The 12821-nt window shown below is 45.4% G+C and overlaps 2 protein-coding genes across 12 annotated transcripts in view; both read right to left on the reverse strand.

Moving 5' to 3' along the window:
• The window catches only part of LOC128765630 (LIM domain only protein 7-like), a 49663-nt gene that overhangs the window by 12390 nt on the left and 24452 nt on the right, over positions 1–12821 (reverse strand). For 8 of the 11 annotated variants that reach the window (XM_053876499.1, XM_053876496.1, XM_053876497.1 and 5 more), the window contains 8 exons: positions 12508–12538; positions 11359–11472; positions 10711–10915; positions 9860–10111; positions 3159–3195; positions 2544–2658; positions 1177–1319; positions 3–636 (listed from right to left, as the gene is read on the reverse strand). In XM_053876499.1, coding sequence (XP_053732474.1) covers positions 3–636; positions 1177–1319; positions 2544–2658; positions 3159–3195; positions 9860–10111; positions 10711–10915; positions 11359–11472; positions 12508–12538 — 1531 coding nt within the window. The remainder of the gene's footprint in view (positions 1–2; positions 637–1176; positions 1320–2543; positions 2659–3158; positions 3196–9859; positions 10112–10710; positions 10916–11358; positions 11473–12507; positions 12539–12821) is intronic. The other 3 variants (XM_053876498.1, XM_053876491.1, XM_053876488.1) reach the window with 2 other exon arrangements.
• Positions 3221–6888, reverse strand: LOC128765631 (LIM domain only protein 7-like). The gene has a single exon (XM_053876501.1). The coding sequence runs from the start codon at positions 6879–6881 to the stop codon at positions 5922–5924; it is 960 nt and encodes a 319-aa protein (XP_053732476.1). The 5' UTR covers positions 6882–6888; the 3' UTR covers positions 3221–5921.

The raw sequence follows: 12821 nt of genomic DNA on the forward strand, positions 1-12821 counted from the left end.
ACACCAAAAGTGCGAGGAAGTGACGTGATGCGAGATGACTGCATCCCAAAAGGTCTTGGTGTGACCAGCCGTGCGCTGTCTGTTATCTGGTATGTCCTGGGGAGAGAGGCAGAAACCCGAGACGCGGCAGGAAGTTTGGGTTCCATCGTGCTGTTCTGTGGTTGCTGTTTGTACAAAGAACCAGAAGAGGGCGCCTCCCTTGAGTCCGTCTGCAGACGGGGCAGCGGGCGCAGAGGCTCTTGCTCCCGTAACACCGGGCGTGTGGAGAGGACTGTGCTAGTGCTGATGGTTGTGCTGGTCCCCTCAATGTTCCTGGTGGTCTGTGAACTCCTCAGCTGGGGTGACGGTGATCTGGGTCTGCTGGTTGGTGCGGCGACGCTGGGCAGCTGTGTGGGAGTCTCCTCCGTGTCACTGTCCTCGGAGCTTGATGTGAGCGAGCGTCTGCTGGTGGCTTTGGGAGAGACCGGCTTCACCTCCTTCTGAGCAGGCTCAGACGTGTAGGGAGTGTCAATAGTAAAGCTCCTCGGAGGTAAGGACCTGCGTTGAGGGGAGGTCACGGGCTTCTCAAACACCTCTTCGTCATCAGTGTACAGCGATGAAAGACGGCCGCCGATGCTATTATTTCTTCGGTTCTCTCTGGAGATTAAAAAGGGGGGGGGGGGTGACAATTAGAGTTTTTGTACTCCAACCCCAAGAAGTGATGGGGTCAACTAGCGTGATGGAAACATAGGTCGTCCTCAATGTTGTTAGGTGACAATGAGTGAGTGTCGGACCTTCATCCTCACACAGAAAAGAGCATCAGGTGACCATGCTGAGGCCGACTTGCTTCTACAGGAATATGAGTGAGGAAAGTGTTGTCGCATTATTTTGTTTTCTGTAGGTCACCTGCGTCAAACCCCGCCCACCTATCAGATCTGCTCCTCTATCATGCATTAAAATAGGTCACAATCTCAAAGATGAATTAATGTATATGGGAAACACATAAATGAATGAAACTTTTAAACTTAAAAACAGACTGTTCTGATGTCATAGAAGTGTCATGCAATCTTTACCTGGCGGTTGAAAGTAAGCTCTTCTCCTTTGAGCAGTTAAATGTAAGAAAGAAGAATAGCTGTTTTCTCCTGAGTGTTACATGAGCTTCCTTTGCATCTTCTAAACACTTGTTTGCCAACTCACCTCTGCTCTTGCATCTCCTTGAAGGTCTTGGACCTCCTGTGTTCCCCGCCGAACGTGATCTGCTCAATCTTCTCCCGCTCCTCTTTCTTCTTGACGATATCCGAGTTGACGCTCCTGCGTCGACTCTTCCATTTGCTCAGGTCCTGCAGCCAAAGCAGAATGTTTCTCTAAAGCTCGAACAGATCAGTCATGTTCCTGGGAGTACGACTGGAAAGTTGAGGAGAAAAGACCAGAAAAAAAAGGGGCAGACAGTTGAAGGTGTTCTATTTGTGTAGCTCAGGCTCCTCCTCGGCTCACGTCCCCGGTGTATAGAGCACTGTGTGACCTAAATGCTGCTTAAAGACTCGCAAAAAGAGCACGTTAAACGATCATTTACATCATTTCACGTGTAAAAGAAGGCTTCACACAAAGGCTAGTCCTACAATATTATTCAATTCAATTGAATATTAAACTGTTTTCAACTTCGAGGTCAATAAAACGAGCAGCCCTTCAAGTAACAACGAGAATAAAAGGACAGCCAGTAGAGGGCACCCCAAAGCTAAAAACACACCTCATTTTCCAGCAGAACTTTCACTCAAATGTCACTACAAAGGTTTTGGTTCGTGGCCAACAGAAAGAAGAGAACAATAAAAAATGAGACTGCTTCAGAGGCTTATAATTCCAAGCTTAATGACCTCACCCCTACATACAAATTCAAGCTCAAACATCAACTCACTTTCCATCGAATTCCCTTTTTTCAGATCAATTCCCCTGTTGTAGCGTAACTGACGTTGAAAATGTCATTGTGTCGTTCTATAGCTTAGCTTATGTGCCTTTTCATCGGTCACTACATGAACATCACTCTCCAGTGACGTTATTTTGAGCCAACCACCCCGTAGGCCACATGAAATGACTTGCTGGGGCCAGCTTTGGCCCTCAGGCCTTGAGTTTGACTCATGCTATTTTTTAATAACATTGAACCACTTTCTCTTTCCTCGCCTTTAGCAAGTAAAGTGACCTAATAAGGAGGAGCTTCAAACCTTTATGCATCTTCTCATGAAGATGAGAGAGATGAGTTAGAGATAACAGTGATGGACAGAGATGACGAGGAGAGTGCAGGCAGGGTGGAAGGCGACTTGGGAGGCCACATGGTTTAGATAAGTGGAGACTTTCATGTGGGAAGATGGCATGAAGTGAGTGGGAGAGACGAGGAGGCAGGCTGAAATTCTGGAACAGCTCCCAGTGAACGCTAAACAGTTGATGGTAGCAATAAAAAGCTAAGAAAAAATAAATAATATAAAAAGGTAACAGTTTTTCCTTGCTTGATATACACTTTAACAGTGATAATTTTGACTTGAATATGGCTGTCATGGTCAACTTATACTCACATCTTGCCACTTGTCTTCACTTTGCTTGATCTTCTCTCGATACCTCTGGAGCTCCTCCAACTGAGTCTGGCGTAGAACTGTGGGGTTGACCGGGATATCGCCGGTGGATTTACTTCTGTGGAAATACAGCTTTTGTTAGGCACAAAATAAAATAAATTCAAGTCTGTAGCGACTCACACAAAACTCTGCTTGCCATGACGGTTAGTTTGCAACGCAGCAATAAAAGCTCAGTCAGTAAGAAAACCAAAATGCAGCCCTTACAGTCATGCACTTCATCACTCACCTGCAAGCATTGACCTCTGACTGATATTTCTCTGAGGACATGATGAGTGCGAGCAGCCACAACACCCACTGAAACTCAGCGCAGTCAAGATCAATGATCGGCCGCTTTGCTTTTGTGTCACCCTTTTCACTTTGTCAATAGATGGTGGCGAGCCCCGCCGCCCCCTCCCTCACTCACTCACTCACTCCCAGCCCAGCATGTCATGTGTCAGCGTTTAGCAGCAACAGAGGCAGAGCAGCAGCACAAAAGCCAAAAAATAGGGCCAGCGGGTGTGACTGTAAGAGGCTGGTGCGAATGTTGTGCCGCATTCCTGGAAGCCCATGTCAACTCACCCGTCGATAGTCTCGCTCATGTGCCGTTGTCTAGGAGACCAGGGAGAGAACCATAGACAACTTTATATGAATCTGCCATGAGAAGTGATGATGGAGCACAGAGCCCAAAAATCCCCGGCGACTCTTAAACCACCGCCTCAGAGTGAAACCTTGATGACAAAACTTACCTCCATTTCTGTCGATCACTTCAAAACTGGTAAACAGACTCTTAGCTTTGGTTTTGAAGAATACAGATAAGAGTTTTTTAGAAACTTGGAGATGAAGATGATAGAGCTCCAGAGATGACAGGCTCCCAAACAGAATTAGCATCATTGGACAGTCTGTAACTGACGATGTTTTGACAAGAAATTAAATAGAACATCAAACGATCTTTGGGACAACACTTTTCTTGGAGGCTAAGTTTAGCATACTTAGCCATTATCTCGTAACACCACATTGGTTTTCCTCCTGAGGGCAAAAACATTTGTTCTCTTTCCTTCTTTTTCGGTGACACACTTTTTACTGAGGCATTAAATAACTGGAAGAGAATTATGAAGCCCTCAGTGGTCCATCGGAACAACAGAAAAAGCCTAACAATATCGTCTGTCTTTCCGTATGTGCTTGATACATCAGGTCACAGACTGAGTGTTATTATGATGTTCCCACACAAAAAATGTCCGCTGATGAAGCCAAACAAACTACAGAATCTCCTTTGTGTTCCTAAGCATAAAGCCCTTGAGCATAAAGCATAAAAGAATTGGATTAACTTTCCATCCATTTTCTCTGGATTTTGTGTTTATTTATTTCATTTTATTTTTTGGTTTTCTGCTCAAAAGAAGGTTTTAATTTGTACTGAAGTTTGTTTCTACTCCAACACAATCATTTCTCAACCTCCTGCAGACAACATAAAAGGGCATGGTGCACCAGATCAAAGGCCTGAGGCAAAGAAAGCTTTGGTTTGAGCCATGCACTGACACTCCTTAAGGATCCGCTCTTGGAATATAAGTCTATTTGGTGTGATCATGAGCTCAACTCTTGGGGTGCAGCACTGTGAGTAACATTCCAAGTAGGAACAATCAGTGCCAACCATCCTCACCTAAAGAAAACTTTTGGACCACCAAGAAATGCCACAGACATTGGCGCTGTTGGTGTTATTTTGGCGGGAACTTACAGGTGTCGTGACTCACTTTAAAAAAGCAGCAGAAAATTGGCAGGTAAGCACTTAGTTATTAGAAAAAGCCAGCACTTTAAGGCACCCACAGAAGCTGCATCTATGGACATGGGTCGAGAGCATCTACCAAAAAAGCCACACAGATTGCTGAACTCTGCATAAACATGGCAATCGCTAGGAGTGAGAATGGACTCCCTATAGGGATCACTCACCAATTCTGTATGTATAATTGTGTTCTGTGAGAGGAAACCGGAGTGTCTGCAGGGAACCCAACCGAGCAAGGGAATGTAAAAACAGCACACAAACTCCACACAAAAGGATACAAGACTTGCCTCAAGCTGAGGTCAGACCTACAACCCTCTTGCTGTGATGCTCTGGCACTCATCTCTATACTGCACCACAATTGCAAACAGAATTGGTCAACAAATGCTAATGATCATTGAAGGCTGGGTTGTGAAAGGAAAGCACATGGCAATGGAGCAAGCAGCTGCACTAACTTCATCCTGGTGAGATGGAACCACTGTGACTGTTTATATTACTGCTCTGGCAGAGGACAAACATTTCTCACAGACTTTCAGAAGTTAAGAATGAATGCTGTGGAAAGCTTGAAGTGTCCATGTGAAGGTGAGTCGTAAAGACTTTCTAGGAAAACACCCCCCTCGATGGTTATTCAGTGAGGTGCGAGGTCATCCGTCTAAACAGCGGCGGTGTGTCTGGAAACTGCCATCGCTGGAAACAGACTTTACAAACGGTCATGAACTAAACCCAGGCTGAATGGGGGGCCTTGTGCTCGACCGCTCATGCGACAACTTTGTATTACAAGACAACTTTTATCATCTCTCAGACCGATGGGGAATTTCAAGAGTCTTTGGACATTTAATTACACTGTAGCGCCTCGGTGACAATGTTTGGCTTCGGCTCGGGCTTGAACCTATTCCAGTCTCACGCTGCTGCACTCTGATCCTCCTACGTCGGTGTGAAGTTCTTTTCAGAGGAAAACATGGCTGAACTTACTGTAGCTGCCAGCGAAGGTCAACAAATGGCCAGTAAACGCTGTTCCATCACACACTTACAAGAGATACATCTCTTTGGTCATTTCGACCGACGACTTTATTTTCACAAGCAAACTTGGAAACACAGCAGCGAGATGCACCAAACAATAAACTGTATCACTTCAAATATCACTTCAGCTCTTAAAGACAGACTGAGAGCTTAGCTGGTGGCAAATTCGTTTAAGTGGTCTGTCAATCCTTTAAATGAACACGGTATATTCCATTCTGACATCACGATGAGAAGTGAAACGATGCCAGGGCCCGGCCAGAAGCGGCCCACAAACCATGAGTTTGAAATGTCTGATGTAGACAAACTCCAAGTATAGCTTAACTTACATTTATTCTTCATTTACTGTAAGTCACATCATCGGCAGGTCAGAGTCAGTACAGTTAAGCCACATACAAACAATCATAAATATTTGCTCACACACAAATTTTACTTTCAAATTCCGAACCACAGCTGGTGTAGCTGATCACACACTCGAACAACCTCAACATCTGAGTCAACAACAAACGAAACTATCACAAAGTGACCGGTCGTTTGTTTAGACTGTGACTCGGTCAGTTCAGCATCTTTAAAGCGGCAAGTCTTTCCACCAAAAGCTTCTTCTTGTATCTGATCTGGCTCGCTTCTCGGATCTCCCGCCACTTCTGCAGGTCACCCTCACAACAGGAAGTTGGCACAGAGGGCGCCGTTTGATTGACCGTCTGAGCTCCAAGCTTGCGCATCAGCATGTCATCCGTCTTCGGATGGTCCTCAACATGGTTCTCCTTGTTTGCAGTGGATTTAAGGGGCAGTGGGCACGGTGGACACAGTAGTCGAGCTTTCAGGTCGTCGGGCAGCGCCCAGGGTTCCGGGATGGGCATGGGGTAGTAGTTGTCAGGCGCGCCAGATAGAGGGCGCTGCTGTTGAGCCTGCAGGGTTTTCTCTTTACGATACACGACGTCATCCTCCTCGATATCAGGGAACTCTTCCTCCTCTGCCTCAGCTCGACGCTGAGTGATGATGTTAAGCTGCGGCTCGGACGAGTAGAGACGTCGTCTGACAGGGATCTTCATCAGAACCAGGTTCTCGTTGGACTGGAAAGCCAGGGTTCGTCTCGTAAACATGTCGTCGTTCTCCAGGTCCGGGATGATGCTATCGTAATCAATGGGATCCGGAGGCTCTCTGGGATCTTGGCGCCCGAGCAGGGGCCGCTTCTCACATTTGACCAGCCTGGGACCAGAGGTGGGGTCCACAGGGGCGAACACCAGAGGCGGCGGCAATAACAGAGGGGCTATGTTGGGGGGCTGTGGGGGAGTGTGTGCTTGTACGAGAGTACTGCAGAGCAGGTGGAAGAGAGAGGACAGAAGGCTGATGAGTGCATGCCAGGTCCAGAACAGAAGGGAAAATCTGGCAATATTTGATGCAAGAAGGAGATTAATAATCAAGCTGTAAACTTGAAATATTGTTTTGCCGATAGCAGGGTGTAACAATACACAATCCCTTAAGATGAATTTCACGTTTTGTTTGGTGGCCATGAGTTATTTTCTAAGTATGTATGAGACCTCCAGCTCATCCTCTCAGTGAAGCTTAATAATAATTCCATCGAGAGTGACTGCCTTCATCCTGTTCGAGAAGGATATCGATCTTATTGTGGTGACTAACGGTCGCACATGACCCTCTTTTGATTCAAATTGTTCAGATCAAACTTATTTTCGTGGCTTGTCAACCCAGAATTTTTTTTTTTCAGAATTACAGTCGTCTTCAGAGGCTGGGCTCAGTCCTTCACTCAAGCCTGGAAGATGATTCCTAGAACTTCTCCTCCTCCATGTATTGCTACACCCACAGAAATTTGAGGCGTTTTTTTTAGTGTCTGTAAGACAGCTCGTGATTAGTTGGTTACAAAGCTGCTCTGTTTGAAAATGCATTTCCATTAGAAGCTGCTGATAATCTGGGTTTCTCTAGAACATTCCCGGCCGTCACAATCATGCAGCTGTATGGACCTTTTCCCCACAACAATGGAGGGGTGAGCCGAGGCCTCGTGTGTGCGGGTGTGAGTGGGAGATGGGCCAGAGGGGGAGGGGCCAGAGGAGCGCCAAGGACCGACGTCACTGTCGGAATCGTCAGAGGAAGAGCCCGGCTTCTTAGCGCTACAGGCCGACGGGACAGACAGAAACAGAGAAGGGAAATGACAGGAAATGAAAATCAAGAAAGGGAAATCATGATCATCCAGGAGATTACATTTTGAGGTCAGATGTCGTGCTGGGCGGTAAAACAATGCTGTTCAGCTGTGATATTTCTGTTGTAATTGAAATGAGGGTCAAGGAGACGTGAATGAATATGCTGATGTGGAAACACTGCCATCTAGAGGCTGGAGGCTGTCAATTCTCACCTTGTGGAAACAACTTGCATTTTAGGAAAGATCCAAATATTTAGTTTGCGTATACTTTGGCACAGAATAGGACTATATTTCAGGCAGTTTTTTACAAGCCACTATTCAGACATTACTGCCCAGCACTGTGATTATCACATGCAGGTATGAAAGTGAAACACGGGTGGAGTTTTGGAGGAGAAATTAAGCCATAAGCAGGAAGTGTACTTTCTGTTGGTATGAGTGGAGAGTTTGTAAAGCTCCAACTTGACACACCTGAACCCTTGCATCTTCTTGTACCATGGTCTCCTCTTAGAGCCCATTCTGATCTTCTGAATGTGGATGTCCTCCTCGGGCGTCCAGAACTTTGGTAAGAACTTGTCATAAGAGGCGCTGCCGGTCGGCTGTGGTTTCATGCCGATCTTGCGTGTGTAGAGATCGTCTTGCACCGGGTCGGCGTAGCCCACGTCATCGTCCTCGTCCTCCGAGTCGTCGTATCCATCTCTAAACAAGCTGACGTGGGAAACTCCAGCACGGTGACTCATTCTCACCTGCTGCGTTTCCATATCACTGCTGCTCAGGAGAGACAGCCACGTGTCAGTGGCTAGTGTATCAGGAGCCACAGCAAACCACTCACACGCGCAAGTTCGATGCACAGGCAAGCACAAGCCGGACGAAAGATGGCGCTACTAGGATTTAATCGCACCTAAGCCGTCTGAATGATGACAATATATTAGGGGTAGGTTGCACCAATTGATGGATTGTATTTTCATGCTGTATATTTTATTTTTTGTATTATTATTTATCACTTTGTCTTCAACTGAGTGATGAGCATCCAAGATGCAAAACTTCTGGTATACCAAATAGTCGAACCCTTCAAGGCCAACGTAGAACATTTGGGTGCACCTTCACCACACATTCAACTGGGAAGGATTTCTGTCTTGAAGAGAACTTTCAAAATGATACCATTATCTCCAAACATGCGTAACTCTCAAAAGAGCAACCCTCATGAAGAGCAATCACAACTCAAGAAAGCCACGATAAATCAATTCATCCCACTGGACCACAAAAAAAATCCAACCAAACAAGCAAACCGAATGCTTCCGAGCTGTGTTAGCTGCACTTTGACCACAGGTGGCGCTCATGGTTACAGTCAACCATGCAAACATCACTGAAGCATTCTCCAGCAGGCAGCTCAAACTCACACCAGCGTGTCATGTTCTCTGACCTGAGCGAGGTCACGTTCAGTTGAGGGACAAGACTGGGGGCTGAGGTGACCTTATAGTCCCGCTGAGCCCCTGACACGGGACTTATAGGCACAGCAAAGTTGGTGGGGGGTGCAGGAGAGGGGCTGTGGAAGCGCCTGCAGGCCAGGTCGTCCAGAACAAGGTCGGGGTCCGGTCTGTCTGTGTCAGAGTCGCTGCCACTGTTGTAGTCCCACAGCTGTGGAGACGTCTGAGGTCCGAGACTGCACTCCATGTCGCGGTCGAAGGGAAGGTTCTGGGTGCTGAAGTCATCATTCAACAACCCAGGGTGATCAACAACAGCAAGAGAACAGCGCCACAAACACACAGCCAGGGAGGGTCATGTCAGACCGAGATTGTTGGGCGGTAACTCATAACAACAAATAAAGACAGTACAACAACTCTCCATATTTACAAAGGTAAAAGCAATTTCCATAACTACTAGAAAAGGATGGTAAAGGACCAAGACAAGAGAATTCATTAAGAAGAAAATGAGAAGGAAATTAAATATGTGTGAATACAAAATAAAAAAGATAGGCATTTTGATGATTAAAAATGTATAATTCTACCACAGGCAGATATATTATTATAATATTAATGTTTAATAAATATAATTTAATAATAATATAAAATTGAATACATTTTTAAAAATCCAAAATGTATATATATATATAAAAGTTCAAATGCAACTTCATTATTGAAAACACCTATAATATAAAGCTAATTATTAAATTAAAAAATGGGAACAATAACAATTATGACATTAGAATTTGGACTGCAGAAACCTTAAGGTTGAAAAATGACAGTGAAAAGTCAAAAGGCCAATTCATTCAATTCAAAGGCCATAATAAACAGTTTATAACCAATGTTGAGATGAGCATTTTAAGTGTGTCCCAAACCAACCTGGTCAGTGATCCGTCCTCCTCAGGGTGCATGGGGTTGGCCCAGCTGCGCCGACTGTCCTCATTGCGCTCCGCTCGTTTCTTCCTCAGCGGCGCCGGCACGTAGCTGGACTGCTTGTCTTTGGTGGGCAGGAATTGGTTAAACTGGGTGCTGACTTTGGGAGTGAGGGTGACAGAGCGGCGGTAACTCAGGGAGTCCTTGTTTTCCGCCATCCTGAGGGCCGAGTCCACCTCTGTGTCACTGCAACCGCCTGGAGTGGCGTAGGAAACAAACGGTTCGAGGAAATGACATTAGACAAAAACTGTGAAAAGTGAAGATGGAAATTTGTTTGAGTCCATGAATGGGAGAGAAAAAAAGGGGTGGGAGTCATTTACAAGTCAGTGTGGAGGGAGATGGAATTTCTTAGAGTGGTGAAGCTAGTCTAAACAGACCACCCTTTAAGACTATATTATATTTTGTCGAGGGAATACAGCTGTTCATCCAGGCTAATAATACAATTTAAGGTCAAATCAAATCAGATTTTTCTTCTCCATTAAATGCAGTAAATCAATCAAGACTGCAGTTTCGGTGAGGAACTGAAGATGGTCATAGCATTACGGATGTACAGGAGTTTTTTTTTTTTTTTAGTTTTGCATGATCATAATAATGCAGCTGCTTGGTGGAATCACTAAAAAATAACAAATAACGTTCACGCCTGGGCCACTAGATGGCGACACCAGAGCAACGATGTCTGTGTGCGCTATTAAGAAGTCCCTTACAGAGCGTTTGAGAATAAAACTATTTTTGAATAAACAACAAAGAAAGTTAGAGAGCAAAAATAGGTGACTCTGACTGAGAAAAGTAGCGTACCCTCGCTGCTGCCTTTGACTGTGGCGTCAGATGAGTTGCTGGGATTGTGGGAGCTGAGAGACTCTAAACTGTCCAGGGAGTTGTCTCTCCTGTGTCCCCCTCCTCCTCTTAGGTGTTCAAGCTCCTCTCGCTCTGAGCTCCAGTGATCTCCAAAGCCGCTGTCTCTGGTGTTGCTGCCTCTCTGACTTGGAGATTCCTGGAGAGCCTGGAACAAACAGCTACTGGTCATGATTGTTCTCTCAAGTGTGTAGTGTATTGGATTAAGAGCAGCGGTGGAGTCAGACTGCAGACTTAAATTCATGTTTACCACCAACCACATTCCTATCCAGCGATCACCTGCAGGTGACGTGATGTAATCGTCCGTAAACTTGTCATCAGGGGAGTTACCTCTCAAAGCAAAGCGACAAATTCAACCCCAGCGCGAGGAAGGGAACACGATCCTCTTGAAGAACAGAGGAGGTTGTTTTGCACTTTGACGTGTGTTAAAGGTGAGCGGGGTGAGCGCCAAACAAGATTAAAATTGCTGGCTCAAGCGTGCAGTCCCCCGACTCACCACATACCACAGAGGATACAGAAAGTCAAGGATAAGAAATAGGACTTCAGCTCTGCTTTCCGGTGACAGATTTGAGTCAAATTCAGGGTTCATACCTTGTAAAGTGCTGTGCCTAGTAATCCCTCAAACGCCTTGAAGTTCAGGTAAGGTCCATCATAGAGACGTTCACACTGAGCACTTCTTCCCAGCCAGTAGATGGTGATCACAACCTGGTGCAGAAGACAATGGTCACATGAAACACACCATGATAGTGGGCAATGAAACTCAAAATGAATCACTGATGAGGTTTTTTTTTCTTTTTTTTGTGATGTTTTTGAATCATATCAAAGTCTGAGAACAAAGTTAACTGAGTTAAAAGCAGCATGCGTTGAAGCAGCCTGCGTAGAAGAAGGCACCAGTTTCTGGATTTTTAACATGAGAGGCGAAGAAGAGAGTGCAGTCAAATAATTGTAGCTTTAAAGGTCAGCAGTGGTCATTGCTGTGAGGTGTGCGGCTAGAGACTCAAAAGTCAGAGTAAGACGAGTCAGAGAAGAAGATACTGGGGTTGATGTTGGGCTGACTAGAAAGTCAGCCCAACATCAACCCCAAGATGAGAAACGAGAGCAAAGTTTGGAGACGTAGTTATGGAGGCCAGCTATGTTAAGGTGGGGTAAACGCTCACTGAAGGAGAATAAGTCATGAACAATCAATTATTATTCTGTTTTATTGCTGTATTTACTAACAGAATGACAGACACTCAATCCAAAACTACATGGATCAGGAAACAGAACATCGGAATATGGTCAGAATATCTCTTTGCTGCTGGTGTTTTCTATCTCAGGGAAAATATCAAGCTTTTATGGAGTGTATATTAGCTTCATCACTCAATCTGTTGAAATAAAATGCGGCAAACAGAGCATATAGCAGGCGTCAGTGAGACACGGTTTTTAGACGTACATGTCTGTTGCACAGTGCAGCATTTAAAGAGCTTTTCTTTCCAAACTAAACTGTCGGCTGCAGCCAAAAGTGACGGCCAGTGAGAGTGAAGCGAAACAGTAAAGTTGCGGTCGGAAAGCTGCAAGTGGCAATAAAAGCGAAGCCGTAACTTCAGCACTCCATATGCCGCTGTTGACTTGTTAATTTGGTGAATATCGTTGCTTTAAATAGCATCAGCAATAAATCTGAACCCGCATCATTGTCATCAAAAATACAACACAGCAAATCCAGCAATTTCTAATTGAACATCAGCAGAGTGTTTCACTCACATTTTTCAGCCTCCTGCTGCTCTCTTGATCCCTGTGGAGAAACAGGTTTGTTATTGTGCGTCTGTGTGCGGGAGGGAGAGAGGGACAATGAAAGAACGGAGGGCTTCGCTCGGCAGTGAAAGAGCTGGAAACTCGGAGCACAATCGCGACGTCGCTTCACTCTCGCACAACAAAAGTGCACAGAGAACACAAACACATGCTCGCAGGCGGGGGGAAGTAAACTCATTAAGCAAATAAGAAGGTTTACATTAGCATTTTTAAACTTTTGCTAATAAGAATATAATGCAGCCCAGGGCTCGGTTGCTAAGCTAACA

Source organism: Synchiropus splendidus, chromosome 10 (genome assembly GCF_027744825.2).
Source record: "Synchiropus splendidus isolate RoL2022-P1 chromosome 10, RoL_Sspl_1.0, whole genome shotgun sequence".
Classification (NCBI taxonomy): domain Eukaryota; kingdom Metazoa; phylum Chordata; class Actinopteri; order Syngnathiformes; family Callionymidae; genus Synchiropus; species Synchiropus splendidus.